At 43.7% G+C, this 27,920-nt stretch overlaps 1 protein-coding gene across 1 annotated transcript; it reads right to left on the bottom strand.

Annotated features, from left to right (window-relative positions):
* Positions 1-27,254, bottom strand: LOC124501218 (splicing factor 3A subunit 2). The gene is made up of 2 exons (XM_047065195.1): positions 26,625-27,254; positions 1-90 (listed from the first exon to the last, which is right to left on the bottom strand). The coding sequence occupies exons 1-2, from the start codon at positions 27,252-27,254 to the stop codon at positions 1-3; spliced, it is 720 nt and encodes a 239-aa protein (XP_046921151.1).
* Positions 27,255-27,920: the final 666 nt, after the last annotated feature.

The following is a 27,920-nucleotide window of genomic DNA, read 5'->3' as shown; positions in this document are numbered from 1 at the left end:
TCAGAGCCACTGCTGGCTCCGTCCCAGGTCCCGAGAAGACTGAGTCCCCTTGGTCAGTCTTTGCCCTCCAGGGTCATAGGCCACAGCGACCTGGAAGAAAAACGTCTAAACGTCCTAGAGTGATGTCTCAATGGTGCCGTTTCCTCTTTGCCTTTACGGGTTGCACAGTTTCTTTTGAAATCAGATGGTACTTGTGACTTGCATGGACCCTGATATCTTGACGTCTCAAGCTGCATGATTTAACTCCTCTGGATTTCATTTACTCACCTTTTCTAATATGAGGAACTCTGATGATTCTCCAGACTGTGAATCTAGGAATCATCCATTTACACCACATAGGAGAGACATGAGTGTAGGTGAGTGTAGGTAAGTGTAGGTGAAGTGCCTCTGCTATGATACTAATTTGAGATGACAGGCTGTCCTCTTTGGGTTCAAACTCTGGTCTTCAATGGCACCTAGCAATGGAGTCAAATTCACTGGACTCCTATTCAATTCTTGAGATGATGAACAATATCGAGTAAAGAATAGACAGGAGGAGATTATGCTGTGCACAGACTTGATTATTCTCCCTGCCCAAAGTAACACCCCCAATAATTCTGACATCTTCAGAATCTCTGCCCACTCCTACAGTTCACTTATAATTGAGTGATTTTTAAGAAAAATATAATCTTTTAAAATCTATTCTATTATTAATATAATAGATAATATATTAGATAATAGATATATATAATATATAATATAGATTGATAATATAATAGATAATATATTAGATGATTAAATAACATAATATATAATATAATATAATATAATATAATATAATATAATATAACAATCTATTATATTATTAAATATATTATTTATATTACCACTGCTGTGATAGACTCGACTTCTTCCAGCTGTCTTGGACATGGGGGTTATCTTATAGATGTCATAGAAGTGTAAGTTTGGCCTTACCAGCACTTAACACATAACTAGCATGGTGGCTGACATTTACTTAAACATTTGCTATGGTAGACAATGAGACTTCGGCTTCATAATGAGAATATCAAATGACAGCAGAAACGCTTAAATGATTAGAAAAAGGCAGGGAAGCACATGGTTATATGGCATGATTCTGTTATGTAGGCATCTCGAATACTGTTTAGAGAATAAATAAATAATATAATTAATTGCAGACTTCTATCATTAACAATTTATTTTGTACTCACTTGCTATTCTAGTGTTAACACTCTTCTACGGAAAGAAAAATTGTAATAACAGTGTTTACTTTTATGCAATTAAAAGCACGGTGTACACAAGTGTTACTCTATCCAAAGAGCCCTGGAGATGGTTATTGGTTTCTCGTTCAATACAGTGGCCTTCTCAAACTGCGTGACACTAACATATTAGCCAAAGTGCATTTATTATAGCTTTTTCACCAACCCAGGCAACTCTGATTTAAAGTCATGCATTCTAATGTGTTTTGACAAGTAAATTGCTTGCCTTTTTTCACGATAGCCAACCACATAAATAATGCATGTGTGGTAATAGCTGCAGCAAAAATGTAAAAGTCAAGCACAAAGAACATGCAGCATGTTAATGATAAAGGTGCTCTCGCCTCCGAAGGAGCAAGTCACAACCCAAAGAAAGCCAACGCGCCTAAATGCATATCTTCTCATCCACAATGTGCCCAAGCTTGCAGCTTCCTTCTCCTTCCTCGACTTCTCCCTAGTTAAGACCCAATGTTTTCCAAGAAATATGCAGATTCATGACATTGTTCTGATGTTCATAAAATACTTTATTTTCCTCGGAGTTATTTTTCTGAATATAACACTACGGGAAAGCATACTGAAAATAATAATCAAGGGAACTGTAAAGTACAGGAGACGATTTTATCCTAAACTGAATTATTTTCCCAGCCTATCTACTACAGTAGCCCAGCCTCCTACCTACCAAACCGTAACATGAAGCAAAATGAAAATCATCGAAATTATTCCTCCATATCTCCCGCTGGGTCATCTATAGTGCACCCTACTTCTTCTTTAGAGTCTCTACGTTTGTCTGCAGTTCTACACCATGGATAATTTGAATAATGCACATACCCACATGCTGACTATGATTATCATCATCATCGCCATCATCATCATCATCACCATCATTATCATCACCGTTATGATTATCATCATTGCCATTACTGTTGTGTCAAAGGTAAAGCAAACCGTATAGACAGTCCCAAATCCTTCCTTGCTAACCCTTGGTTTTGTGTACATCCTAGCAAAGGAAACAAATCATAATGCGTTTGTCTAACACCGTAGTCTCTCTTTCCCCCTTATTATTTATTAACACTGTGGTGCTCACGTGTGCCAGAAATACTGATGCTCACCAAATATTGATGTGTTTCCCAAATATCCCAATCTCTGTGCAGTGTGCCATGTTTCTGAGCCAATCTTTAAGCAGAAGACAGGTGGGCTGTTACCAGGATGAAGGTACTTAGATCCCGTGTAAAAAGCTTCCCCATCTCTTTCTATGGTAATAGCACGCCCTGAAGTTATCTGTTGAGATTTCTGAGACAATATCACAACACAGAAATGGTCTGGATCTCAGTCAAAGTTCGGGAGGGAGTTGCTCAGGACAGCCACTGGACCCACCGTGGGTTATGTGTGAAAGAATAATAAATGTGAATGCATCAAACTTCAGAGAGAAAAGGTTTGTCTGCCAACATCCAAACATCTTGTTAAGTAAATTAAAAATGGCCTTATGGTTTCAGCCCCTGTTAGTCAAGCATTATTTTCCTTATAACCAAAGCCATTATACCCTTGCTTTTGCAAGAGAGGCCACTAGCCATTACAAACAGTGGGGTTTTATTTGGGGGGTGGGGGGTGGGGGGGTGGGGAGGGGAAATCCTACGCATTTTCATTCACAATTTTTATTCATGCATTTCTTCTTGTTATTATCCTATCACAACCATTATTCTGGCTCACTCTTTCTGCTACTTGATCTGAAATAGTTCCTCAAAAATAAAAGCCTAGCACAGATGTGTTTGGAAGATAAGGAACTGAGATACAGACATTTAGAATGACTTAGTGAAGATCTCAGGGAACACTATACGGGGAATTAGATCTCCTCAGCTCCTTTAGAAAGCCCTTTTCACAGCTCAGTTTGTATCCCATATGCTGCCCCAACAGGTCTGTCATACTTTCTAATATTTTAGAAATTTGATTTCCATTCTTAGAAGAGAAAAACAGAAGACACCGAGTTTCCAGTCCACCATGTAAGGACCTTGAAAGTCATTACTTCCACCCTCATGACAAGTAGAAAGCTGAGTACACTGAAAATCAGCAACTCTTCATAGACACGTGACAGAAGGGAAGCCACCAGGCAGCAGCTGCCCCCAGGATTGGAGAGCTGAGCAGGAACATACAGAAGGTCGCAATTTGGCAGAGCAGAAAGCTCTGGAAGAGCCTATGTCAGCCCAGGAGAAGCCAGACAGTAATCGATGAATTGCTGGAGGCTCCATGCGGACTACTCCGAGGGGTAAAAACTCCAGTGGACTCAGCCACGTGGGGACCACAGAATTTTGTCAGGTTTTTTTTTCCCTTCAGGAGCCCCAGCAAACTCTGAAGGTGAAGAAATAAGAAAAATCTCCTAGTGTTTCTGGCAGGGAGAGGGGAAAAGTACCATCTTGAAATATGCCTGTTTCTCTCAACAAGATCTGTCCTCAGGAGAAACCATTTTTACCAGAGTTGGATTTACCAGAGCCTAACAAAATGGGCAAAGGGAAATACCCGCCTCCACCCACCCTGCCAGCCCTGCTGTCACCCCTACTGGGGAGGGGACTTAGAAATATTTATAAAGGTCACAGTCCAGGGACACAGACACCAAAAGACTGACACCTAATCGTAGACTATAGAACATTTTCCATTTCCCCACATCACCAAAGGCCTATTCATCATGGTAACAGCATGCCCTGAAGTTTTACCCAATACATCATGCCCAGCTTTCCAACAACAAGTTACAAGGCATACTAGCAGGCAAGAAAGAAAAAAAAAAAAACAGTTTGAAGAGACAGAGCAAGAATCAGAGCCAGACTCAGATATGCCTGAGATGTTGGAATTATCAGAACAGGGATGTAAAGTAACTACATTAAAATTCTGAGGATTCTATGGGAAAAGAAGGCAGCATTCAAGAACAGATGTGTAATGTAAGCATAGGGATGGAAATTTTTAAAAAGAATAGGAAAGACATGCTGGAAATAAAACCTACGGGAACAGAAATGAGGAGTGCCTTAAATGGACTCACATACAGGTGAAGAAAGAATTAGTAAGCTGGAGGATATGTCAATATGATCCTCTAACACTGAAAAGCAAAGAAAAAAAAAAAAAAGACTGGAGAAACTACAACCAAAAAACCCAAGTACGTGAGACAATGATAAAGGTGCAATACATGTGTATGGGAACTAGAAGAACAATTAAATAAGAAAGGGATATGAAAAATATTTAAAGTAATAATAAGTAAGAACCTCCCAAGATTAATGCCAGAAATCAAACGGAGATCCAATAAGCTCACAGAATACCGTTAAGGATAAATGCCAAAAACCTACACCTCGGCAAATCATATTTAAACTTCTGAAATTCAAAGACAGTGAAAAAAACCATGGAAGAAGATGTGTGGTAAAACACACCTTAGTCATAGGGGAGTAAATAGAACACTTATAACGAATTTCTCTTCAGAAGCTATGCAAGTAAGAAGACAGAGCATGAAAGATTTAAAGATTTGAAAGAAAAACAAGACATCAACCTACAATTTTGTATCCAGTGAAATTTTCCTTCAAAAGTTAATGAAAAATAAAGACTTTCTCAGAAAAACCAAAACCGAGGAAATCTGTTGCTGGTAGACCTGCCTTGAAAGAAATGTTAAAAAGAATTTTTTTCAAAAAGAAGAAAATGATACAGATTACAAAATCCAACCCATATAAATAAAGGAGGAGAATTAGAGATGGAGTAAATGAAGGTAAAACAAAGTCTTTTCTTTTTCTTATTCCTATTTGGTTTAACAGGTAACACTGCACTCAAAATAACAATAGTAACAATGTACTTGATGATTACATCTTATGGATAAGTAAAATGGAAGCAGTGATAAAAGGAAGGAAAGGGAGGAGTTAGGAATCATTTGTGTAAAGTACATGAACTACTCGTGAGGCAATCCAGTGTTCTATGAAAGTAGACTTGTATTAGTTGTAAGTGTATATGTGAACTCTAGTGCAACTGGTAATAGAAGGCAAAACTAAATACATAATTGGTGTGCTATTAAGGGAGAGAAGCTTAAAAAAATTTTAAAGTTTATGTATTTTTGAGAAAGAGAGAGAGAGAATAGGGGAGGGGCGGAGACTGAGGGGGAGAGAGAGAGAGAGAGAGAGAATTCCAAGTGGGCTCTGTGCTCACAGCACATTGGCTCAAACCCACAAACCATGACCTGAGCCAAAATCAAGAGTCAGATGCTTAGCCAACTGAGCCACGCAGACACCCCAGGAGAGACAATAAATTTTAAAATGCTCAGTTAAAACCACACATGTTGTATCTCAGGAAGAAAAGTCCCAAATATATAACCAAACTTTACACCTAAGGGAGCTAGAAAAGGAGTAGCAAATAAAGCCCAAAGCCAGAAGAAAAAGGGAAATAATAGAGATTAGGGCAGAAATAAATGATATAGAAACCATAAAAAAAAAAAAGCCAGAACAGATCAATGAACCTAAGAGATGGTTTTTTGAAAGAATAAACAAAATTGATAAACCCTTAGCCAGACTCATCAAAAAGAAAAGAGAAAGGACCCAAAGAGACAAAAATCACAAATGAAAGAGGAAAGATCACAACGAATACCTCAGAAATACAAACAATTATAAGAGACTACAATGAAACATTATATGCCGACAAGCTGGGAAATCTGAAAGAAACGGAAAAACTCCTAAAAACTCACAAAGTATCAAAACTTAAACAGGAAGAAATAAAAAATTGGAAAAGACCCATAATCAGCAAAAAAATTGAATCAACTATCAAAAATGTCTCAACAAGAGTCCTCTGCCAGATGGCTTCTCAGGAGAATTCTACCAGACATTAACTCTAAGGAAGAGTTAAGGGGCGCCTGGGTGGCTCAGTCGGTTAAGCAGCTGACTTCGGCTCAGGTCATGATCTCACGGTCCGTGAGTTCGAGCCCCGCGTTGGGCTCTGTGCTGACAGCTCAGAGCCTCGAGCCTGTTTCGGATTCTGTGTCTCCCTCTCTCTGACCCTCCCCCATTCATGCTCTGTCTCTCTCTGTCTCAAAAATAAATAAACGTTAAAAAAAATTAAAAAAAAATAAAGAAGAGTTAATACCTATTCTTCTCAAAATGTTCCAAAAAAAAAAAATAATAATGGAACGAAAACTTCCAAACCCATTCTATGAAGTCAGCATCACCCTGATTCCAAAACTAGACAAAGACCCCACTAAAAAGGAGAATTACAAGTCAGTATCCCTCATGAACACGGATGCAAAAGTTCTCAGTAAGATACTAGCAAACTGAATTCAACAGTACATTAAAAGAATTATCACCATGATCAAACGGGATTTATTCCTGGACTACAATGGCAGACTCTCAACACTCACAAGTCAACCAATGTGATAAAAAGAAAGGATAAGAACCATTTGATCCTGCCAAGAGATTCAGAAAAGGCATTTGACAAAATACAGCATCCATTCTTGATGAAAGCCCTCAACAAAGTAGGGATAGATGGAGCACACCTCTCCATCACAAAGGCCATATACAAAAGACCCATAGCTAGTATCATCCTCAATGAGGAAAAACGGACAGCCTTCAGGAACAAGACAAGCATGTCCACTCACCCATTACTATTTAACACAGCACTGGAAGTCTCAGCTCAGCAACCAGACAACAAAAAGAAATAAAAGACACTCAAATCTGCAAGGAAGAAGTCAAACTCACTATTTGCAGAGGACATAATACCGTATGTAGAAAACCCAAAAGACTCCACCAGAAAAATTGCTAGGACTAATACATGAATTCAACAAAGTCGTAGGATATAAAATCAACACGCAGAAATCTGTCTCAGTTCTATACACCAATAATGAAGCAGTACAAAAAGAAATCAAGGAATCGATCCCATCTGCAATTGCACCAAAAACAGTAAGATACCTAGGAATAAACCTGACCAAAGAGGTAAAAGATCTGTACTCTGAAAACTATAGAACATTGGTGAAAGAAACTGAAGAAGATACAAAGAAATAGAAAAATGTTCCATGCTCATGCATTGGAAGAACAAACACTGTTAAAATGTCTATACTACCCAAAGCAATCTGCACATTTAGTGCAATCCCTATCAAAATACCACCAGTATTTTTTGTAAAGCTAGAACAAATAATCCTAAAATTTGTATGAAACCACAAAAGACCCCAAATGGCCAAAGCAATCCTGTAAGAGAAAAAGAAAAAAACAAAAACTGAGGCATCACAATTCTGGATTTCAAGTTGTGTTACAAAAGTGTAGCCACCAGGGCAGGATGGTACTGGCACAAAAACACACACACAGATGAATGGAACAGAACAGAAAACCCAGAAATGGACCCACAACTATATGGGTAACTAATCTTTCACAAAGCAGGAAAGAATATGCAATGAAAAAAAAGACAGTCTCTTGAACAAATAATGTTGGGAAAACTGGACAACGACATGCAGAAGAATGAATCTGGACCACTTTCTTACACCATTCACGAAAATAAATTCAAAATGGACAAAATACCTAAATGTGAGAAAGGAAACCATCAAAATCCTAGAGGAAAATACAAGCAGCAGTTTCTTTGACCTCAGCCGCAGGAACTTCTTACCAAATGTGTTGCCAAAGGCAAGGGAAACAAAAGCAAACATGAACAATTGGGACCTCACCAAGATGAAAAGCTTCTGCACAGTGAAGGAAACAATCAACAAAACTAAAAGGCAGCCTACAGAATGGGAGAAGATATCTGCAAGTGACATATCAGATAAAGGGTTAGTATCCAAAATCTATAAAGAACACTTACACTCCCCCCCAGCAAGGGGGGGGGACTTAACACCCCCCCCCAAAAAAATAACCCACTTAAGAAATGGGCAGAAGTCATGAATAGACACTTTTCCAAAGAAGACATACAGATGGCTAACAGACACATACGAGATGATCAATAGTACTCATCATCAGGGAAATATAAATCAAAACTACAGTCAGATGCCACCTCATACCTGTCAGAATGGCTAAAATCAACAACACAAGAAACAACAGGTGTTGGTGAGGATGCAGAGAAAGGGGAGCCCTCTTGTACTGTCGGCTGGAATGCAATCTAGTACAGCCACTCTGGAGAACAGTGTGGAGGTTCCCCCCAAAAACTAAATATAGAACTACCCTACAATCCAGCAATTGCATTATTAGGTATTTATCCAAAGGATACAAGAACACTGATTCAAGGGAGTACATGCACCCTAATGTTTGTAGCAGCATTATCAACAATAGCCAAACTATGGAGAGAGCCCAAATGTCCATCAATGGATGAATGGATAAAGAAGATGTGGTATATATGCAATTGAATATTACTCAGCCATCAAAAGAATGAAATCTTGCCATATGCAATGACATGGATAAAGCTAGAATGTACTATGCTAAGCAAAATAGAGAAAACATACCATATGATTTCATTCACATGTGGAATTTAAGAAATAAAACAGATGAACCTATGTGAAGAGGGGGGAAGAGGAGAGAGGGAAACAAACCACAAGAGGCTCTTAATGACAGAGAACAAACTGAGGGTTGATGGAGGGAGGTAGGTGGGGGATGGGCTAGATGGGGGATGGGCTAGATGGGGGATGGGCATTCAGAAGGGTGCTTGCAGGGATGAGCACTGGGTGTTGTATATAAGTGATGAATCACTGAATTCTATTCCTGAAACCAATATTTCACTGTATGGTTCACTAAGTAACATTAACATTAAAAAAAAATCACACATGGAAGGCGCCTGGGTGGCTCAGTCAGTTAAGCATCTGACTTTTGCTCGGGTCATGATCTCACAGTCTGTGAGTTCGAGCCCCGCGTCAGGCTCTGTGCTGACAGCTTGGAGCCTGGAGCCTGCTTCGGATTCTGTGTCTCCCTCTCTCTCTGCCCCTCCCCTGCTCATGCTCTCTCTCTGTCTCAAAAATAAATTAAAAAATATTTTTAAAAAATCACACATGGCAGAAAATGAGTAGATAAAAAATAAAGAACAAGGGCAACAAATAAAAACATAAATATGGTAGATATTACCCCAACTATACACATAATCACTATAAATATCAATCGTATAAATATACCAGTTAAAATACAGAGTGTCAGAGTACTCAAAAAATATAACCTGACTATATGCTGTCTATAAGAAATCTACTTTAAACATATAGACACATATAAATTAGAAGTAGATGAATAAAAATACACCATGCTAACACTAATCTAAAGAAAGCAGGAACTGCTATATTAATTTTAGACTGAGCAGACATTAGAGGAAGGAAAATTATCTGAGACAAAGACTGATATTACATAACTATTAAAAGTTCAATTCTACAAAAAGACATAATAATCCTTAACATGTATACACCTAACAACAGAGCATCAAATTACATAAGGCAAAAACTGATCAAACATCAAGAGAAACAGATGCACCCACTATTGTAGCTGCACATTTCAACACCCCTCCATCAGTAATGGACAGATCAATTCAGAAGTATGAAGATCAATAAGGACATAGTTGAACTGAACAGCATGATCAATCACCTGGATACAACCGCCATTTAGAGGCTATTTCTTCCAACAACAGCAGAACACACATTTTCTCAAGTTCAGATTTATCGTTGACTAACACATATCACATTCTTGTCTGTAAAATGCATCTTAACGGATTTTAAATAACAGAAATAATTCAATGTATGCTTTTAGACCCCAATGCACTGAACAGGAAATAACTACAGAAATCACGTGATAAATCCCAAAATACTTGGAGATTAAACAGTGCACTTCTAAATAACACATGGACCGAAGAAGAAATCTCATGAGAAACTTTAAATAGTTTCAACTAAATTAAAATTAAAATATAGTCTATCAAAATATGTGCGATACTGCAAAAGTAGTGCTTAGAGGGAAACTAATAGCGTTCACTGCATATATTAGAAAAAAGAAAAACCTAAAATCAATAATCCAAGCTCCCACCTTAGGGAACCAGATAAGGAACAGCCAATTAAGTCCAAAATACGCAAAACCAAAGAAATAATAAAAATCAGAGGAGAAATCAGTTAAGAAAATGATGGAACCAAAAGCTACTTCTCTGTAAAGATCAATAAAATTGATAAGCCTCTAGCCAGGTAACTAAGAAAAAAAGAGGGAAAACACAAATTACTAATATAAGAAACAAAGAGAAAACAATACTACTGACCCCACAGGCATGAAGACAATTAGAAAGGAATATTATGAGTAACTCTATGCCCACGAACGTGATGACTTAGTTAGAATGTATCAATTCCTTGAAAGACATGATCTTCTCAAACTCACACAAAAAATACATTCAGAATAGGTTTATGTGTATTAAAGAAATTGAGTCAATAATTAATATCATTCCAATACAGAGAGCTCTAGGCCCCAAAGACTTCACTGGTAAATTCTTCCAAACACCAGTAGAAACTATACAAATTCTCTACAATATGTTTCAGAATATAGAAGCGAGGGAATATACCAGGCCAGAATTACCTAATATCAAACCCAAACAAAGACATCATGAAAAAAGGAAAACTATAGACTAATATCTCTCATAAACATAGATGTGAACAATCTTTACAAATATTAGCAAATCAAATGCAATGATATTTAAGCCCACCTATGACCAAGGGAGATTTATCTCAGGTCTACAAGGCTGGTTCAATAATCAAAAACTCAACGTAATCCACCACATTAACTAAAACAAACAAACAAACAAATCACATGATCATATCAACAGATTCAGAAAAAGCATTTAACAAAATCAAACACCCATTCGTGATCAAAACTTTTAGTGAGATAAGAATAGTAGAAAACTTCCTCACCTTGATAAAGAGCATCTACAAAAGCCTATAGTTAATGTCAGGCTTCATGGTGAGAAACCAAATGTTTTACCACTGAGATCTGGAGTCAGGCAGGTATGTCTCCCTCCTACAACTAATCCCCAACATTGTAATGGAACTCCCATTTCCTTACTAATACAGTAAGAAAAAAAGGGAAATAAAAGATGTACAGGTTAAGAAGAAAAAAAACTTTGTTTGCAGATGGCATGATGATGTATGTAGAAAACCCCAAAGAATTGATTAAATAAGCAATTATAACAATGTTTCAGAATATAAGGTTAAATGTACAAAAGTCAATTGCTTTCCCATATCCCAGCATTAAACACTTGGGATTTGAAATTTAAAAATGCAGCAACATTTACATTGGCATCAAAAGAATGATATGTTTAGTTATAAATCTAACAAAATATGTATAAGATTTATATGGGGAAAACTAAAAAACTCAACCAAAAATAAAAGAAGTAGAGAAATATTCCTTATTTATGGATAGGAAGATCCAGTTTTTCCAAACTTAATCAACAGATTCCATGAAATCCCAATTAAAATCCCAGAAAGTGATTTTGTGGATATGGACAAGTGGAATCTAAAGTTTATATGGAAAGTCAAAAGGCCCAGACTAACCAGCACAGTATGGAAGAAGGAGAAGAGAGCTGGGGGACTAACACTGCTTGACTTCAAAACTTACATAAAGCTACACTAAATAAGACAGTGTGGAACTGGCAAAAGAGTAGGCAAGTAGACCAATGGATCAGAACATAAAGCCAAGAAACAGACCTTCACATACAGAGTCAACTGATCCTTGACCAAAGGGCAAAGATAATTCAATGAGCAAAGAAAGCCTTTTCAACAATCGAGGGGGGGGGGGGAAGAATTGGACATCTACATGTAAAAAACTGAATCTAGACACAGACCTTGCACCAAACTAAGAACATTAACTCAAAATGCATCACAGACCTAACCGTATATAATTCAAACCTATAAAAGTTCTGGAAGAAAACGAAGGAGAAAAATCGATGTGACTTTACGGGTATGCAATGACTTTTTAAATACAACACCAAAAAACATGCCCCGCGGAACGACATTTGAAATTGATAAGCAGGACTTCAGTAAAATTAAAAACTTTGGCTCTGGGAAAGAGGGCACCAAAATAACGGAGGACAAGGCACAGACTGAGAAACTACCCACAAAAGACGCGGCTGATAGAGCACCGTTAGCCGAAATGTACAAAGTGCTCCTAAAATATATCAAGACACGAACTATTGCAGTAAAAACCGGGCCAAACATAACAAACATAACGTAACATAACAAACATGCGAAAGCCTATTCGACGTCATGTGCCATCAGGGAAACCCACACCAAAACAACGAGATGCCAGAATACAGGTATTAGAACGGCAAAAATCAGAAACACCGACGACACCGAATTCCGGCAGAACCGTGGAGCGGCTGTAACTCACTCACTGCTGATGGGAATTCAAAATGGGCGGCCACTTTAGAACCCAGTTTGGTTGTTCCTTACAAAACTACACTACTTGTACCAGGTGATCAGGCAGTGTGATCACTGCTACTGGCCCACAGAGGTGAAAACTTACGTGCACACAAAAACCTGCCCATCGATGTTTATAGAAGCTTCAAAACTTGGAAGCCACCAAGGTGTCCTTCAGAAAGTGTCCTGCAGTACATAAACCGTGGTGCATGAAGATGATCCAATATTATTCCATGCTGAAAGAAATGAGCCAGCGAGCCGTGGAAAGATACGGAAGCACTCCGCATGCATATAACTAAGAGGAAAAAAAAGCTGTATGATCCCAATCTTATGACATTCTGGAAGGGGCAGAACTGTGGAGACAATAAACAGACCGGTGACTGCCAGGCACTGGGAAAGGGGGTGAACAGGTGGGGCCCAGAGGATTTCCAGGGCGTTGAAAATACTCTGTGTGATACTATAATAATGGACACAGGTCATGACACATTTGTCCAGCACCGAGGGTGAACTCTGTGTGACAATGATGTGTCGGTACAGGTCATCAGTTGTAACAAAATACCACTGTGATGTGGGGTGTTGATAGTGGGCGGGGTGGCTGCGTTGTGTGGAGGGAACTGTCTGCAATTTCTGCTCAATTTTCTGTGGACCTAAAACTTCTCCAAAAAATAAAGGCGATTAATTTCAAGCAGAGAAAGCTAAAGAACAAAGCTTCAGCAAATCTATTTTTATGCAAAGCACAAAATGCACTTTTATTTACTCAAAATTAGAATATATTGATCTGTTAGGAAAGCAATACATTTTGGTAACAGCTGTGCTTTTCAGAAACTAAAATTCCCCTTTGACAAGTATCTGGCTGACTTTTTTTTTTTTTTTTTTTTCTTATTTTTCTGAGGTTGGTTATGTCTTCCAAGATCCGGCTTATGAGACTATGGTTTCTATCATTCACACAGCATGCTATGCTATATTATGTAATGACACTGAGCCCAAATCTATCTACAATCTGTTGTTTTAATGACAACAAAAATGCATTAAGCAAATGGAGTAAAACAGAATTACTGCCACAGATGCCCATTTCCACAGCTTTTTGTTTTGTATTTTTACCAGGCTGCCAGGGTTCTTCTCTGATCAGGTTTATCAACCAGTAATTATAAGTGTGTGGTTTAAATGTTCATGTCTTTCTACAAAGCAGGACATAACTGCCTAAATTCCTCCATGTGGCCCTTTGAAACACTCGAGACATAAACCCACTCCACACCGTATCAGCAAAGTGCCCTTGGTGACTGATGGTGTATTTGATTCTTGCAAAATTACTCACGTGCAAATTTACTTAAACTATATCTATAATCTACTTTACCCAGCTTAAACAGGGGTGCCATTTACTTTTTTTTTCAGGCCGATACACTGACATATGATTATGTCTTTGTCCTTGATAAATGGCATGATTCCAAACAAAGTCAATACAGGCCTTTGAACAATCACCAGCCCTGTTACGTGTACAGGCTGTTCACATTTTGACCCTGAAGTGCACGTCGCAGAATCTAGATGCTGGCAAGTAGCAAAAGTTGAATATTCACATCTTTTTTTTTTTTTAATTCAGTCCTATTTTTGAGTAAATACCAAGAGTGGTGAGTTACCTAGGTCTGTCGAATTAACTATGTAAGAGATTGATGAGATCAGATAATATTTGGAATTACGATAAAATTGTATATACATCACTAAAGGCTTTAATCTTGAAATCACTCTTATGTAGTCTTTCAACCTTTTATAGCATGAAAGTACTGTATCATCATGAGGGAAAAAGGGAACAGAGATATCATAGAAGGAAATACTATAAGTGTATTATTCCTCTGCCCAAAAATGGTTTCATGCCTATTACACCACATTTATTTAAATGTACGTTGAAGCTGGGGCGCCTGGGGTGGCTCAGTCGGTTAAGCGTCCGACCTCGGCTCAGGTCATGATCTCGCGGTCTGTGAGTTCGAGCCCCGTGTCGGGCTCTGTGCTGACAGCTCGGAGCCTGGAGCCTGCTTCGGATTCTGGGTCTCCCTCTCTCTGCCTCTCTCTCTCTCTCTCTCAAAAATAAACATTAAAAAAAATTTTAGGGCCGCCTGGGTGGTTCAGTCAGCTGAGCGTCCCACTTTGGCTCAGATCATGATCTTGTGGTTCATGAGTTTGAGCCCCGCGTCGGGTTCTGTGCTGACAGCTCAGAGCCTGGAGCCTGCTTCGGATTCTGTGTCTTCCTCTCTCTCTAACCCTCCCCCGTTCATGCTCTGTCTCCTTCTGTCTCAAAAATAAATAAACATTAAAAAAATTTTTTAAATAAATGTATGATGAAGCTTACATTTTATCACAAATAAGCTCTACTGGGGCGCCTGGGTGGCGCAGTCGGTTAAGCGTCCGACTTCAGCCAGGTCACGATCTCGCGGTCCGTGAGTTCGAGCCCCGCGTCGGGCTCTGGGCTGATGGCTCAGAGCCTGGAGCCTGTTTCCGATTCTGTGTCTCCCTCTCTCTCTGCCCCTCCCCCGTTCATGCTCTGTCTCTTTCTGTCCCAAAAAATAAATAAACGTTGGAAAAAAAATTAAAAAAAAAACAAAAAACAAATAAGCTCTACTGTTCCATCCTATAAATTGCAACTACCAAAACTTAACTAGTCAACCTATAGATCTCAGACAAAATGTTGCTCCCATCTTCTACAGGCTAAGAATGCTGCTCAATGAACACAAAGAAAGGGCATTTCCTCTGGGGGGAAAAAAAAAAAAGACGTTCAGAATAAAGCAGCTAGGACCTCAGTTAACAGAATGTGAAGCTGAAGGAAATGTGCCGTCTGGGGTTCTCAGGAGATTCCCGGAGACCCCCTCTCACTGAGCAGGTGAATGACCATGGGCTCATCTGGGTTTCAGAATTGCCTGCACCTGGAGCTACCACGCAGCAATGACCCTCAGGATTCTTGCTTCCCCAAATGTCATAGTTACCATCCCGGTATCCCCAATGGGAGCCGGGAGCATGAGGGGCGGACAACTGGTCACTTCACTCACAGGTCTCTGAATCCCAGAACCCGCTCAGAAGCTGCTGTGGGGCTTTGCCCACACTCAGACCCTATAAGGCATGAGGTCCCATACCCCAACGCTCTGCTTGAAGATACGATGGGGACAGGGGTCTTGTGGGAAGAAGATAAGTTGCGATGAGCTAAGATTGCCCCAAATTCCTTGTCGCTCCATCCATCAATAGATGGCGGCTACTCCCTCACCTACAATCTAACCTGACTTAGGATCCTGGAAAAATTTGGTATGTGTAATTTCAATGCTGGCCTTGAATATGGGTGAGCACAGGGGATGTTAGGGCAGTGAAACTACTCTGCATTACTCTGTACACTGTAAATGTGGACAGGTGACATCATACACTTACCTAAACCCAGGGAACATACAACCAAATGGACACCAGGGGCTTTAGTTAATCATAACAACCTGATACTGGTACATCGGTTGGAACAAATGACCATCCTAATGCCAGATGCTAACACGTATACAAAACAAGTGTTATAACATACAGATGTTAATAACAATTACGTGTGTGTATTCAGTGAGGAAAGTAAATCATCACAGATATGATGACTGCTATTTAATATAGAAATCAGAACCAAGACAATGGCCAGGTATGTTAGAGCGTGAGATATTTCTGTAACTTAGTTTCGAGAGCTACAAATTATTAAAAATAAAACCCTCCAACACCAGAAAATTATTCTCTTCAAATGCATTATTAATAGAATTAGGAATTCATCTAACTAGCAGGATCATTAGTGTTTACACATTTTCCAATTCACGAAATTCTGTTATAAGGCTGATAGAAACATCATCTAATTTACAGTTTCTGGAAGAATATGAGACAGGTGGCCTTTCTACGGAAAACACATTTAGGCATTGAGCAGACAATTTTTCAGGAGGATAAGTTAGAAGACAGTTGAAATTTACATGAAGACAAGAGTAAGATTAAAAATTAGACTAGGTTTACTGAATTATTTAAAAAGAATTTCCTTTTTCAATTGTTTTTCCTTTTTTTTAAATTTTATTTTAGAGAGAGAGCATGTGCACACACGAGTGGGGGAAAGGGGCAGAGGGAGACAGAGAGAGAGGGAATCCCAAGCAGGCTCCACGCTGACCATGGAGTCTGACATGGGGCTTGATCCCACAACCCTGGGATCATGACTTGAGCCGAAACCAAGAGTTGGACGCTCAACCGACTGAGCCACCCAGGCAACCCAAGCATTTCCTTTTAATACTAATTTAATTATGACATTCTCATCACCTCTAAAGTCATAAAAAATTTCCATCATACTTGTTTGTTTATTTATTTATTTTATCAACAATCCACTAGTGGTCTCCTACTATGTTCTAGGCTGTATGCCACAGGCACTAAGAATATAAAGTCAAAGTATGTGTAATTTTTTGTCACACGCATGCATAGTACGTATATCTGAATAAGAAAAGTAAGGACACATCATATGGAAGAGAAAAGGTGGATTTCAAATAACTATCCAAACTGACAGCAATTCTGTAACTCCCTTTTAACAATGCCCTAACTATTTTGGGGATGTGTGTTCTCCGAGCTTTGGAACATTTATCATACTTCCCACACATCTGGCATGAACAATTAGTCTGCAGTGACTGGCACTCATATAAATAGGGGCCATGCTTCATTTTTAAAAACTGCTGCTGTAATTTACAATGACATCATTTAATTTTGACATCTTAATACTGTCTCCATAGGTTTGCTTTGACAATGTTTTGTTGTGTTTTGACACTGTTTGTAGTTTTATCCCAAATGCTTAGAATCTTGACTCTTTGTTTCACATCAGAGGCACAATAGCACTCCATTAAGACTTTTCTTGCTCTTGGAATGGAGAGCTGTTCTCTGAGATCTGCTTGACAGTTTCACTGTTATGTGGGGTGTCATTTACATCATGACCCGAAAGGCTGTTTTTATCCCCCCATTTAGAGGTAGCTCAAAATTAAGGGTTCAGGAAATAACACTGAAGCATGAAGTTTCACTTTGGAAAGTCTGGAACCCTGAGCTCTCAGGAAATTTAACTTGGCGAATAATATTTATTTTTCCACGCATCTGAGCATAAACTCTTACAAACGGACAAAAGGCATCGTTCTATGTGTCCAAAGGTATCATGTGCTTTACGACAGAGGATTCAACATGGAACTCATCTTGGAATCAGTGGTCATGCGTGCTTCCTGGCCATACAGCCTTGAAACCATTAACCGGGTGATAGCCTCCTTGTCTGTGTGTTTATATTACTGACTCACCAAGTTGGAGTCTCTAGCGATTCAAAGGAACCGTAAGAGTAAGGACTTAGTCAGTGTTTAAATCCTAGCTATGAAAGACTTTCATATCCGACAAGTTGGTCAAGGGGGGGTCACGTCTCATCTTTACTTTTACTTACTTATTTTTTAATGGAATTTATTGTCAAGTTAGCTAACATGCAGTGTATACAGTGTGCTCTTGGTTTGGGGGATAGATTCCCATGATTCATCACTTACAAACAACACCCAGTGCTCATCCCAACAAGTGCCCTCCTCAATGCTCATCACCCATTTTCCCCTCTCTCCTGCCCCCCCCATCAACCCTCAGTTCATTCTCTGTATTTAAGAGTCTCTTATAAGTCAGTCAGAGAAGGACAGATATAATATGTTTTCACTCATATGTGGAACTTGAGAAACTTAACAGATGACCGTTGGGGAAGGGAAGAGGAAAAAAACAGTTTCAAACAGAGAGGGTGGCATATGAGCTTATCCACAATGACGAAAGATCATTCTACCCCTATGGATTCATACAAACTAAAATGTATTGATATTTTACAACTCAGTCTGCGTGAGACAGCTGTCCTACAATCCATGCTTTCTCTTATCCAGGCAAAATAATCCACATATTTTCCAATTCTTGGTGTGATGTGTGTGTGTGTGTGTGTGTGTGTGTGTGTGTGTGTGTATCTAGGATGTTCTAGGGTCTCCGACCATCCTAAAAGATGTTCCATGAATATTTTTGTCATACCATCACCTTTTAATATTTAAAAATATTTTATGTTATACCATATGTATTTCCCTAAAATATTAAATATAAATCGCATTCAATTCATTGTACTAGACGGGCAAAACATTTTTGAATATTTATCCTGCCGCTTGGTACATTTATCGGGCTCTAATTTTTTTAATGTGTATTTATTTTTGAGAGACAGAAAGAGAGACAGAGCATGAGCAGGGGAGGGGCAGAGAGAGCGAGAGACACAGAATCCGAAGCAGGCTCCAGGCTCTGAGCTGTCAGCACAGAGCTCAATGCAGGACTCAAACCCACGAGCTGTGAGATCATCACCGGAGCCAAAGTCGGACGCTCAACCGACAGAGCCACCCAGGCGCCCCACATATTTAAAACAGGATAAAGGGAGGGTGCTGAGAACAGTGGCTCCCTGCTATCATACCCTGCGCCTAACCCCAAGTGGAGAGCACCCCCACCTGCTGGCTCACTGCCCGGCCCGCTGCAAATCCACAGCGGTAATCCATTCTACAACCCCCACTGCTGAATCTTAAATCATCTCAAATCTTTTCCCACCGGTTATTAGTCTGATAAAACAGGCTTCTTCTAATTGTTGCCTTTTAGGACACTACTGAGTATCTAACACAAAGTTAGAAGCAGCCGAAAAAGTCAGTCACCCCTCCACGTGGGAGGACACGAGTGAGTTCTAGTATCATGGGGTAAATAAGCTTGATGTGGCCAAGAGAGACGCACGAACATCAAACTGCTATCTGTCCCTCCTCCTGAAGCCCCAGGCGTCACAGCCATGTGCTTCACCTGTGATCGAAGCAGTCGTCAAGACGTACGTGTCTCAGTGCAAGGTTTTAATTCGCGTGTGCTTGTTTTTCTTAATTACGGAAGTAATGTGTGTATATAGTCTCACTGGAGAAAAATCAAATAAATCAAAACAGAGAGAAGATTCACCACGCAATCCCACAACCTGTTTTCTAGAAATCAGCATTACCGTTTGACGTGTTACTTGATCTAGCTTAGATGAATTGACACTTACATAAACGTGTATAATTGTAAATTTTTTGTCCTTAAATGAATCTCAAGGCCTATGTATGTCACACATCTTTTGTTATCCATGTAGCTGTCATTTTAGGCCTTTAAAATAAGGTCTTGGATAATTCAAATGATGTTTGATAATTCAAGGGGTTCAAGTCTGTGTGTACATCAACCACCACTCTACAGCCCACGGTGTTATTTTAAAAGAAATTAAAACCGGAGTGCCTGGGTGGCTCAGTCGGTTGAGCGTCCGACTTCAGCTCAGGTCATGATCTCGCGGTCCGTGAGTTCCAGCCCCGCGTCGGGCTCTGGGCTGACAGCTCAGAGCCTGGAGCCTGCTTCTGATTCTGTGTCTCCCACTCTCTCTGCCCCTCCACCACTCATGCTCTGTCTCTCTCACTCTCGAAAATGCACAATGTTAAAAAAAATTTAAAGAAATTAAGACCAATGTGAAAATTAAAGAAATTAATGCTAATTAAGATGAATTTGTAGTCTTTCCAGGGTAAGCATACCAAGAAAGAAAATTTGAGTTGTAATTAAAAAAAAAAGTTTCCATATATTTGATTTTATAAAGCTGTATTCTTCACCTTGATATCAAACACAGACCTTAGCATTTTCTTACACCAGATTATTGTTTGTTTGTATATGTGTGTTTGTGCGATTTTATGGCAGACACTTGAATAACAATCATTGACTTTTCTACCTCTTACATGTTCAAACACATGTATTGAGACTCTAGCATAAAATAAGCAGACTGCGTGTGTTTTCTAAGGAGAAATGTTTCCCAAAGCAAAAGGAATATAACATGACAACATAAATTGTTCCTATTTAGAAAACGCCAAACTGTAAAGGTTCCATAACGGGCTACTCCCTCCTTCTCACTTAAAGAAGATGATACACACATATGTTATTCAAGATGGGCCAATTTAAAAAGAAACCATTTCTGAAGCACTTAGACATATGGTTGACTTGCTTTTGTTTTAAGAACAAATAATAATATTTAGGCTGGCAGACAAATATATTTTTATACGTTCCAATTAATCTGGAAAACATAACCAGTAGTAGTAAAACAAATCTCGGCCAGAAAATGAGGGGCAATACCTAGAATAAGTCTCCAAATACACGGACCTCTCGCTGCATTCGGGCTAGGGGGCTCTAGCCCCTCCCTGGACCGGCACTAAGCAAGGTGGTTTGGTAGGAGTCCCACGTCCTGTCCCCACACAGATGCCAACTTAGCAATGAAATCTGGCCAGAACCCCAGAGTAACTGGGACCCTTGCACACTGTTGATCAGAATATAAAATGGTGCAGCCGCTGTAGAAAATGGCACGGAGACTCCTCAAAATATGAAAAATAAATGATCATATGATCCAGCAATCCCACTTCCAAAAGAACTGAAGTCGGTATCTCAAAGAGATGTCTGCATTCCCACGTTTACTGCACCATAATTCACAACGGCCAAGGTGTGGGCACAGCCTAATCCATGGATGGATGAGTTGATAAAGAAAGTGGGCCACATACCTAGAGCTGGGCCAGTATTCAGCTCTAAAGGGAGAGGGAGATTGTACCACACACACACTGCCACGTGGGCGAACCCGGAGGACTTTTTGCTGGGTGAAATAAGCCAGTTACTGAAGGGCAAGTACTGCCTGGTTCCACGTATGTGAGTATCTAAACTAGTCAAACTCACAGAGACAGAGGGTAGACGGATCGTTGCCAGGGGCCGAGGGACAGGGGAGAAACGGGGAGATGCTGTTCAACGGGTAGGCAGTCTCAGTCACGCGCGATGGATGCCTCTCCAGGTCTGCTGGGTGGCACTGCGTCGTAGGTCAAAACCACGGCGTTGTGCCCTCAAAACCGTAAGAATGGGGTGATTTCGTGGGGTCGCTGCAGTGAGGGACTGCAAAGCAGAGATATAAGATCCCTAGATGTAGACTGCCCCTCGGAAAAGCGTATCAGAGATAGGACTGGGTGTGAAAAAGAGAGAGAGGGACATGGGTGACAAACTTGTATGTGACAGTGAAGATACCGTTTTCTTAGTTGTGCTACCAGTTTGGGGCAAAAGAGATATAACAGCAGTAGACCTGTCACGGTACCCTTGTGCTACTTGATGTTCCAAAGACGACTGGGACAGTGTCTCCTACCCCACATTTCCTTCTACAGGGAGACCACCACTCCATCAAGGTGGGCCCACGTCCTTGTGTCTGGGCAGGCCCGGGACTTTCAGCAAAGCACCACAGAAGCAACGCTACGTGACTTTAGAGCTGAGTCACGGACGCAGTGGAATTCCTGCCTTAGCCATGGGAAAAGCACACAGCCATAGCGCACCCAGAGGACCGAAGCCAACGTGGAAGACACAGGAACCCCTTGCAGCCGCCACGTTGCCGGCAGACCACACGGAGGAGCCCTGTGCTGACGCTCAGGTTAACTACCGTGGTGTTGGAATCGTCCCTGCCCAGGCAGAGCGGCCGCGGTGGTGAAAAGGAAAACTCAGTGATTCCAGCCACCCCTAAATCTAAACCAGATTGCGCTGGCTTTGCAGCAGGTGGTGCAGAGGAGCTAGGAGCCATTCATGAGAGGTTGACACCCTCGCGGGGGGTGTTAGCGCCAATCCAAAAGGTTCTAAGGGGGCTGTCAGTAAGGGCTCGTGGGAAAGACAGGGAAAATGGTCCTGAAGCTGGAGAAAGGCAGACCGTTGTCAGGATGTGGAGGGAAGCTGGCAGCCCTCACGTGAGCCCACACAGTAACTCAACGACGGGGCTCGGGACACTCGAGCAGCACGCTGGGGAGAAGAGCCGTCTTCGTGTCTTCTCGCTGATCTTGGCAAAATGCCAGGAAGTAGAGGCACAGAGAACAATCTATTCAGATTTCAGGAGGAATCTTCTAGAAATCAATGAGCCAGCACTTGCTGGGTCTGGAGATCAAACTCTATCTCATCCCCAGTTTCTCTCTCTCAGAGAGAGACAGGACCTCAGAGGAAAGACCAGAAAAATATGGCCCTGGGGTGACTATGGGGCCACCTCCGACCTCAGAAAGATTCTCACCTCACACACCCTCCCAAGGACAAAACCCTTCCCATGTACGAGGGCATGGCTCCCGGCACTCGCTGTTAGATGTTGTTAGATACAGGGCCTCTCAGAAGGCGAAGGGTCGGGTCCCACGTCCCTCAGTCTCTTCACATGGAGCCCAGGACAGAGAAGGCCTGCCTCAGGGTTGGGATCAGGGTTTGGTTCATGGACTGAATCCCGTATCTTCTAAAATCCCACAACGTTTGCGGAGAAATGGACCGGCAGAGGGAACACCCACTGAGCTGAAGTGAACGGAGGTAAGAGGAAAATACAGAGAAATGAGCCCGTCACGACAGGAAGCAGCTAGAAAGGCCGGTCATCGCCAACACTGGGCATCTCCCACAGAAGGGGCGGGCTCTGTGAGCGTGTTTCGTTCAGTCGGTAAGCTCTGGGGCCGTCTGTTCCACATCAGTAACAACCAGAGCTGCAACTGAGTCTTCTGCTGATAATGATTTGATGAAAATGGTGCGAGTGACTTCTGGCCCAGCCCTGTTGTACCAGCGGGGTCTCGTCCACCAGGCACAGAAGTCCGCTCCAGGCACCCGAGAGTCAAGCGCAAACCTCTTCCAGTCCTCACGGCTCCTGGCTCTGCAGGGGCTCTTAGAGGTCAACGTCACGGCTCCCGGCTCTGCAGGGATTCTCAGCGGCCAAGGTCACTGACAAATATTCTGCCCGTCACACACCCAGACGCTCGCACAGTGTTGGAGAGGTTTCAGGAAGAAACTATGCAGAAACAAGTCAGAGAAAAGTATGCTAGTCTTAATAGTTCTTAACAAAACATTTCTGTACGTAGAGCACCCCACTTACGTTTCTGTCATTTAAAAAAATTTTGTTTGAGAGAGAGAGAGAGCACAAGTGATTGAGGGAGGGGCAGACAGAGAAGGAGAGACAGAGAATCCCAAACAGGCTCCATGCTTAACGCACAAGCAGACACAGGGCTCGAACCCACAACCCGGGGATCATGATCTGAGGTGAAATTGAGAGTCAGACACTCAACTGACTGAGCCACCCAGGCACTCCACATTTCTGCCATTACTAATAAATATTTTGAATAAGTAAGTCTCATTTTTATATGAGACTGCTCAGGTTCCATAAAGTTCAATCTCCTTACGGCCTATGAAATGCAACTTGAGTAGAAAAAAGAGTCTCTTGGGGCACCTGGGTGGCTCAGTCGGTTGAGCGTCCGACTTCAGCTCAGGTCACGATCTCGCGGTCCGTGAGTTCAAGCCCCGCGTCGGGCTCTGGGCTGATGGCTCAGAGCTTGGAGCCTGCTTCCTATTCTGTGTCTCCCTCTCTCTCTGCCCCTCCCCCATTCATGCTCTGTCTCTCTCTGTCTCAAAAATAAATAAATGTTAAAAAAAAGAAAAAAAAAAAAGAAAAAAGAATCTCTTTAATGTAAACACGACCTTCAGTTTTCCTTAAGTTATACGTTCGAATGTCTTTTTCATCCTGTAGATGAAAACTTCGCTCTATTACGAGGTTTGAGAGATGGTTAAGCCCCGGTCGGTTGGCACTGTGTGAAGGTGTGCCTGTCCCTAGACGAACACAATGTCAGCTCACCCGTGACACCCCTTAGTATAGGGACGCAGCCCGTGTGGGTAACAGCCTGTCTTGGTCCAGACTCTGCGATGGGCTCATCTTCTTTGTGTCCAAGAAGATGTGCAAACAATAACCCCGTGTTTGTAACGGTTTCATGTGACAATGCAATTACCCAGCGACACAATCCAACACCAGTCTATATCATTACCTATTTTTATATGATCGCTCAGCAAAATCCGACAGTTAGAATTACTGAGGGGAGTCGTGATAACAAGAATAATAATTCTTCAAACGTTATGCATTTTGGCATCGGTTTTGATACGTGCACCTGCCAACAATTACTTCTCAGCACGGAGAAAAGCTTTACACTAATTACACGATCCATGGTTTGGAGATGGTCCTCTGCCACCCCTTCCCACCTTATCGGATCAAACGGCTCCCCAGCTCCCAGGCAGAGGTCTGTGAGTGTGTATTTGCTTATAAATTATACTGCAATTGACAGTTCACAGAGCGTCGCACACAGTAGGCGCTTGAGAAAGAATTATTTAATGACATTTTTCATCCACGGTGCTGCAAATGCGCTCCGTTTACAATGACAAGTGGAAAAAGACTCAAACACGAAACAACTCAATTTTGCTGCAAAATCTTTGCTTTGGCTTTGGGATCCGTTCTGTTCTCAGCCTCCACGTGTCTCCTCCTCCTAACCCAGGCTGATCTCGGCCTCCATCCAGGGAAGGACCTTTCCCAGGTCAGGAGGGACACGAAAACTCTCTCAGGATTAACCAGCTAAAAGAACAGAAACGTGGTGTACGTGTCAGCCAAGACGTTATTTTTGTTGTGGGGCGAGGGTAGCTTTCTTACCAGTAAACCCGCCCTTCTTTTTTCTAACAGGGACACTGCTAATCTCCTGGTACCAGAAGGATACTTTTTTTAATGTACCTGGAAAGGAAAATCTACCACCAGCACCCACAGAACCAACTGCCACCGCCCGTGATCACCACATCCTGGACTCTTCCAGGGACTCAGAGCACGGCTGAGGCCCATCAGCAGAGAACGTCACCCAAGTATATCAAACACTTAGGGTAGAAAATAAATGTATTCTTCACAGCTAAAAACTCAACCTTTTGCATTTTTTACTTTTCTACTAATCTAATTTCGTAGGGTGTACGTGTAAGCCAGTGCAAACCCCGCCTCCCATGGTAGTGTGCAATGCGGCGAGCCTGGGTGTGGACCTCCATGATGCCCGGGTCCTCCTATGGGCGCCGGGTGCTGGGTGCCAGGTGCCGGGTCCTCCTGTGGGTGCCAGGTGTTGGGTGCCAGATGCTGGGTCCTCCTGTGGGTGCCGGGGGCTGGGTGCTGGGTGCCGGGTCCTCCTGTGGGTGCTGGGTGCTGGGTGCCGGGGGCTGGGTGCCAGGTGCCGGGTCCTCCTGTGGGTGCCAGGTGCCGGGTCCTCCTGTGGGTGCCAGGTGCCGGGTCCTCCTGTGGGTGCCAGGTGTTGGGTCCTCCTGTGGGTGCCAGGTGTTGGGTGCCAGATGCTGGGTCCTCCTGTGGGTGCCGGGGGCTGGGTGCTGGGTGCCGGGTCCTCCTGTGGGTGCTGGGTGCTGGGTGCCGGGGGCTGGGTGCCAGGTGCCGGGTCCTCCTGTGGGTGCCAGGTGCCGGGTCCTCCTGTGGGTGCCAGGTGTTGGGTCCTCCTGTGGGTGCCAGGTGCTGGGTGCCGGGGGCTGGGTGCCAGGTGCCGGGTCCTCCTGTGGGTGCCAGGGGCTGGGTGCTGGGTGCCGGGTCCTCCTGTGGGTGCTGGGTGCTGGGTGCCGGGGGCTGGGTGCCAGGTGCTGGGTCCTCCTGTGGGTGCCAGGTGCCGGGTCCTCCTGTGGGTGCCAGGTGCTGGGTCCTCCTGTGGGTGCCAGGTGCCGGGTCCTCCTGGGGGTGCCGGGGGCTGGGTGCTGGGTGCCGGGTCCTCCTGTGGGTGCCGGGTGTTGGGTGCCAGATGCTGGGTCCTCCTGTGGGTGCCGGGGGCTGGGTGCTGGGTGCCGGGTCCTCCTGTGGGTGCTGGGTGCTGGGTGCCGGGGGCTGGGTGCCAGGTGCCGGGTCCTCCTGTGGGTGCCAGGTGCCGGGTCCTCCTGTGGGTGCCAGGTGTTGGGTCCTCCTGTGGGTGCCGGGGGCTGGGTGCTGGGTGCCGGGTCCTCCTGTGGGTGCCGGGTGCTGGGTGCCGGGGGCTGGGTGCCAGGTGCTGGGTCCTCCTGTGGGTGCCGGGGGCTGGGTGCTGGGTGCCGGGTCCTCCTGTGGGTGCCGGGTGCTGGGTGCTGGGGGCTGGGTGCCAGGTGCCGGGTCCTCCTGTGGGTGCCAGGGGCTGGGTGCCAGGTGTTGGGTCCTCCTGTGGGTGCCGGGGGCTGGGTGCCGGGTGCTGGGTCCTCCTGTGGGTGCCAGGTGTTGGGTCCTCCTGTGGGTGCCGGGGGCTGGGTGCCAGGTGCCGGGTCCTCCTGTGGGTGCTGGGTGTTGGGTGCCAGATGCTGGGTCCTCCTGTGGGTGCCGGGGGCTGGGTGCCGGGTGCCGGGTCCTCCTGTGGGTGCCGGGTGTTGGGTCCTCCTGTGGGTGCCGGGGGCTGGGTGCTGGGTGCCGGGTCCTCCTGTGGGTGCCGGGTGCTGGGTGCCGGGGGCTGGGTGCCAGGTGCTGGGTCCTCCTGTGGGTGCCGGGGGCTGGGTGCTGGGTGCCGGGTCCTCCTGTGGGTGCCGGGTGCTGGGTGCCGGGGGCTGGGTGCCAGGTGCCGGGTCCTCCTGTGGGTGCCAGGGGCTGGGTGCCAGGTGTTGGGTCCTCCTGTGGGTGCCGGGGGCTGGGTGCCGGGTGCTGGGTCCTCCTGTGGGTGCCAGGTGCCGGGTCCTCCTGTGGGTGCCGGGGGCTGGGTGCCAGGTGCCGGGTCCTCCTGTGGGTGCTGGGTGCCGGGTCCTGGATGCCAGCGTAGAGACAGCACAGACATGCCTGCTGTCCGCACGGGTTCACGATTGCTGGCTGGCCCCCGGAAGGCGGTAACGAAGAAAGGGGTCCTGAACCCACCCTACCGTGCAGAAAGTGACCACGTGCCACACGCCCACGAAATAAAAGGGAAGGAACTGTGGACGTGGGGTCAGGGGGCCCTGAGCAGGGCCGTGCACAGCGCGCACATGGGGCTGGCGGTAGGCACAGGCAGACCATGAGTTTGGGGTGGGCGTATTTTAAGAAAATCCGTACTTCGTGTGCTCAGGGTAACAACCCATGTGACTGCGAAATCCCCAGGCAGCCTGACTTCATTTTGTAGTTAACTCCACGTCCTTTCACAACAAAATGCTTTACCGGACTGTCTGGGTCACAGCGCGTGACAGGCCCTCTGCCTTCCGTGTCTCCCTGTCACAGCGGCTCGGCGGACGGCCACGAAGACGGTGAGCAGGGGGCCTGGAACACAGCCGGGAAGCCAGTGTTCAAGGCCGGAGGGCCAGAGGAGGTGTGTGTCCGACCGAACAGATGCTAGAAACGTGCCCCTGTCACAGGAGACCGTCCCTCTGTAAACGATGGGCGCTCCTAACATAAGACCCACGAGGACAGCAGAAACCACACAGGGTCACGAAACAGACGCAGCCTCGGACCCTCCTGTGCCTCTACCAGCGAG

This window comes from Lynx rufus, unplaced genomic scaffold (genome assembly GCF_022079265.1).
Source record: "Lynx rufus isolate CCGP_SWC_20201006 ecotype Redwood Valley unplaced genomic scaffold, mLynRuf1.p SCAF_7, whole genome shotgun sequence".
NCBI lineage: Eukaryota > Metazoa > Chordata > Mammalia > Carnivora > Felidae > Lynx > Lynx rufus.
The sequence above is the reverse complement of the archived record's forward strand: the minus strand, read 5'-3'. Positions and strand labels throughout refer to the sequence as shown.

Bases quoted from the DNA above. Each gene is read 5' to 3' on its own strand.
- LOC124501218 (XM_047065195.1), bottom strand. From the start codon at position 27,254: ATGTCTGTGCTGTCTCTACGCTGGCATCCAGGACCCGGCACCCAGCAC. The intron at 91-26,624 runs GCACCCACAGGA...TTTTTCTTCCAG, and splicing joins CACCTGGCACCCAGCCCCTG to GTCGCTGTGGCCTATGACCC.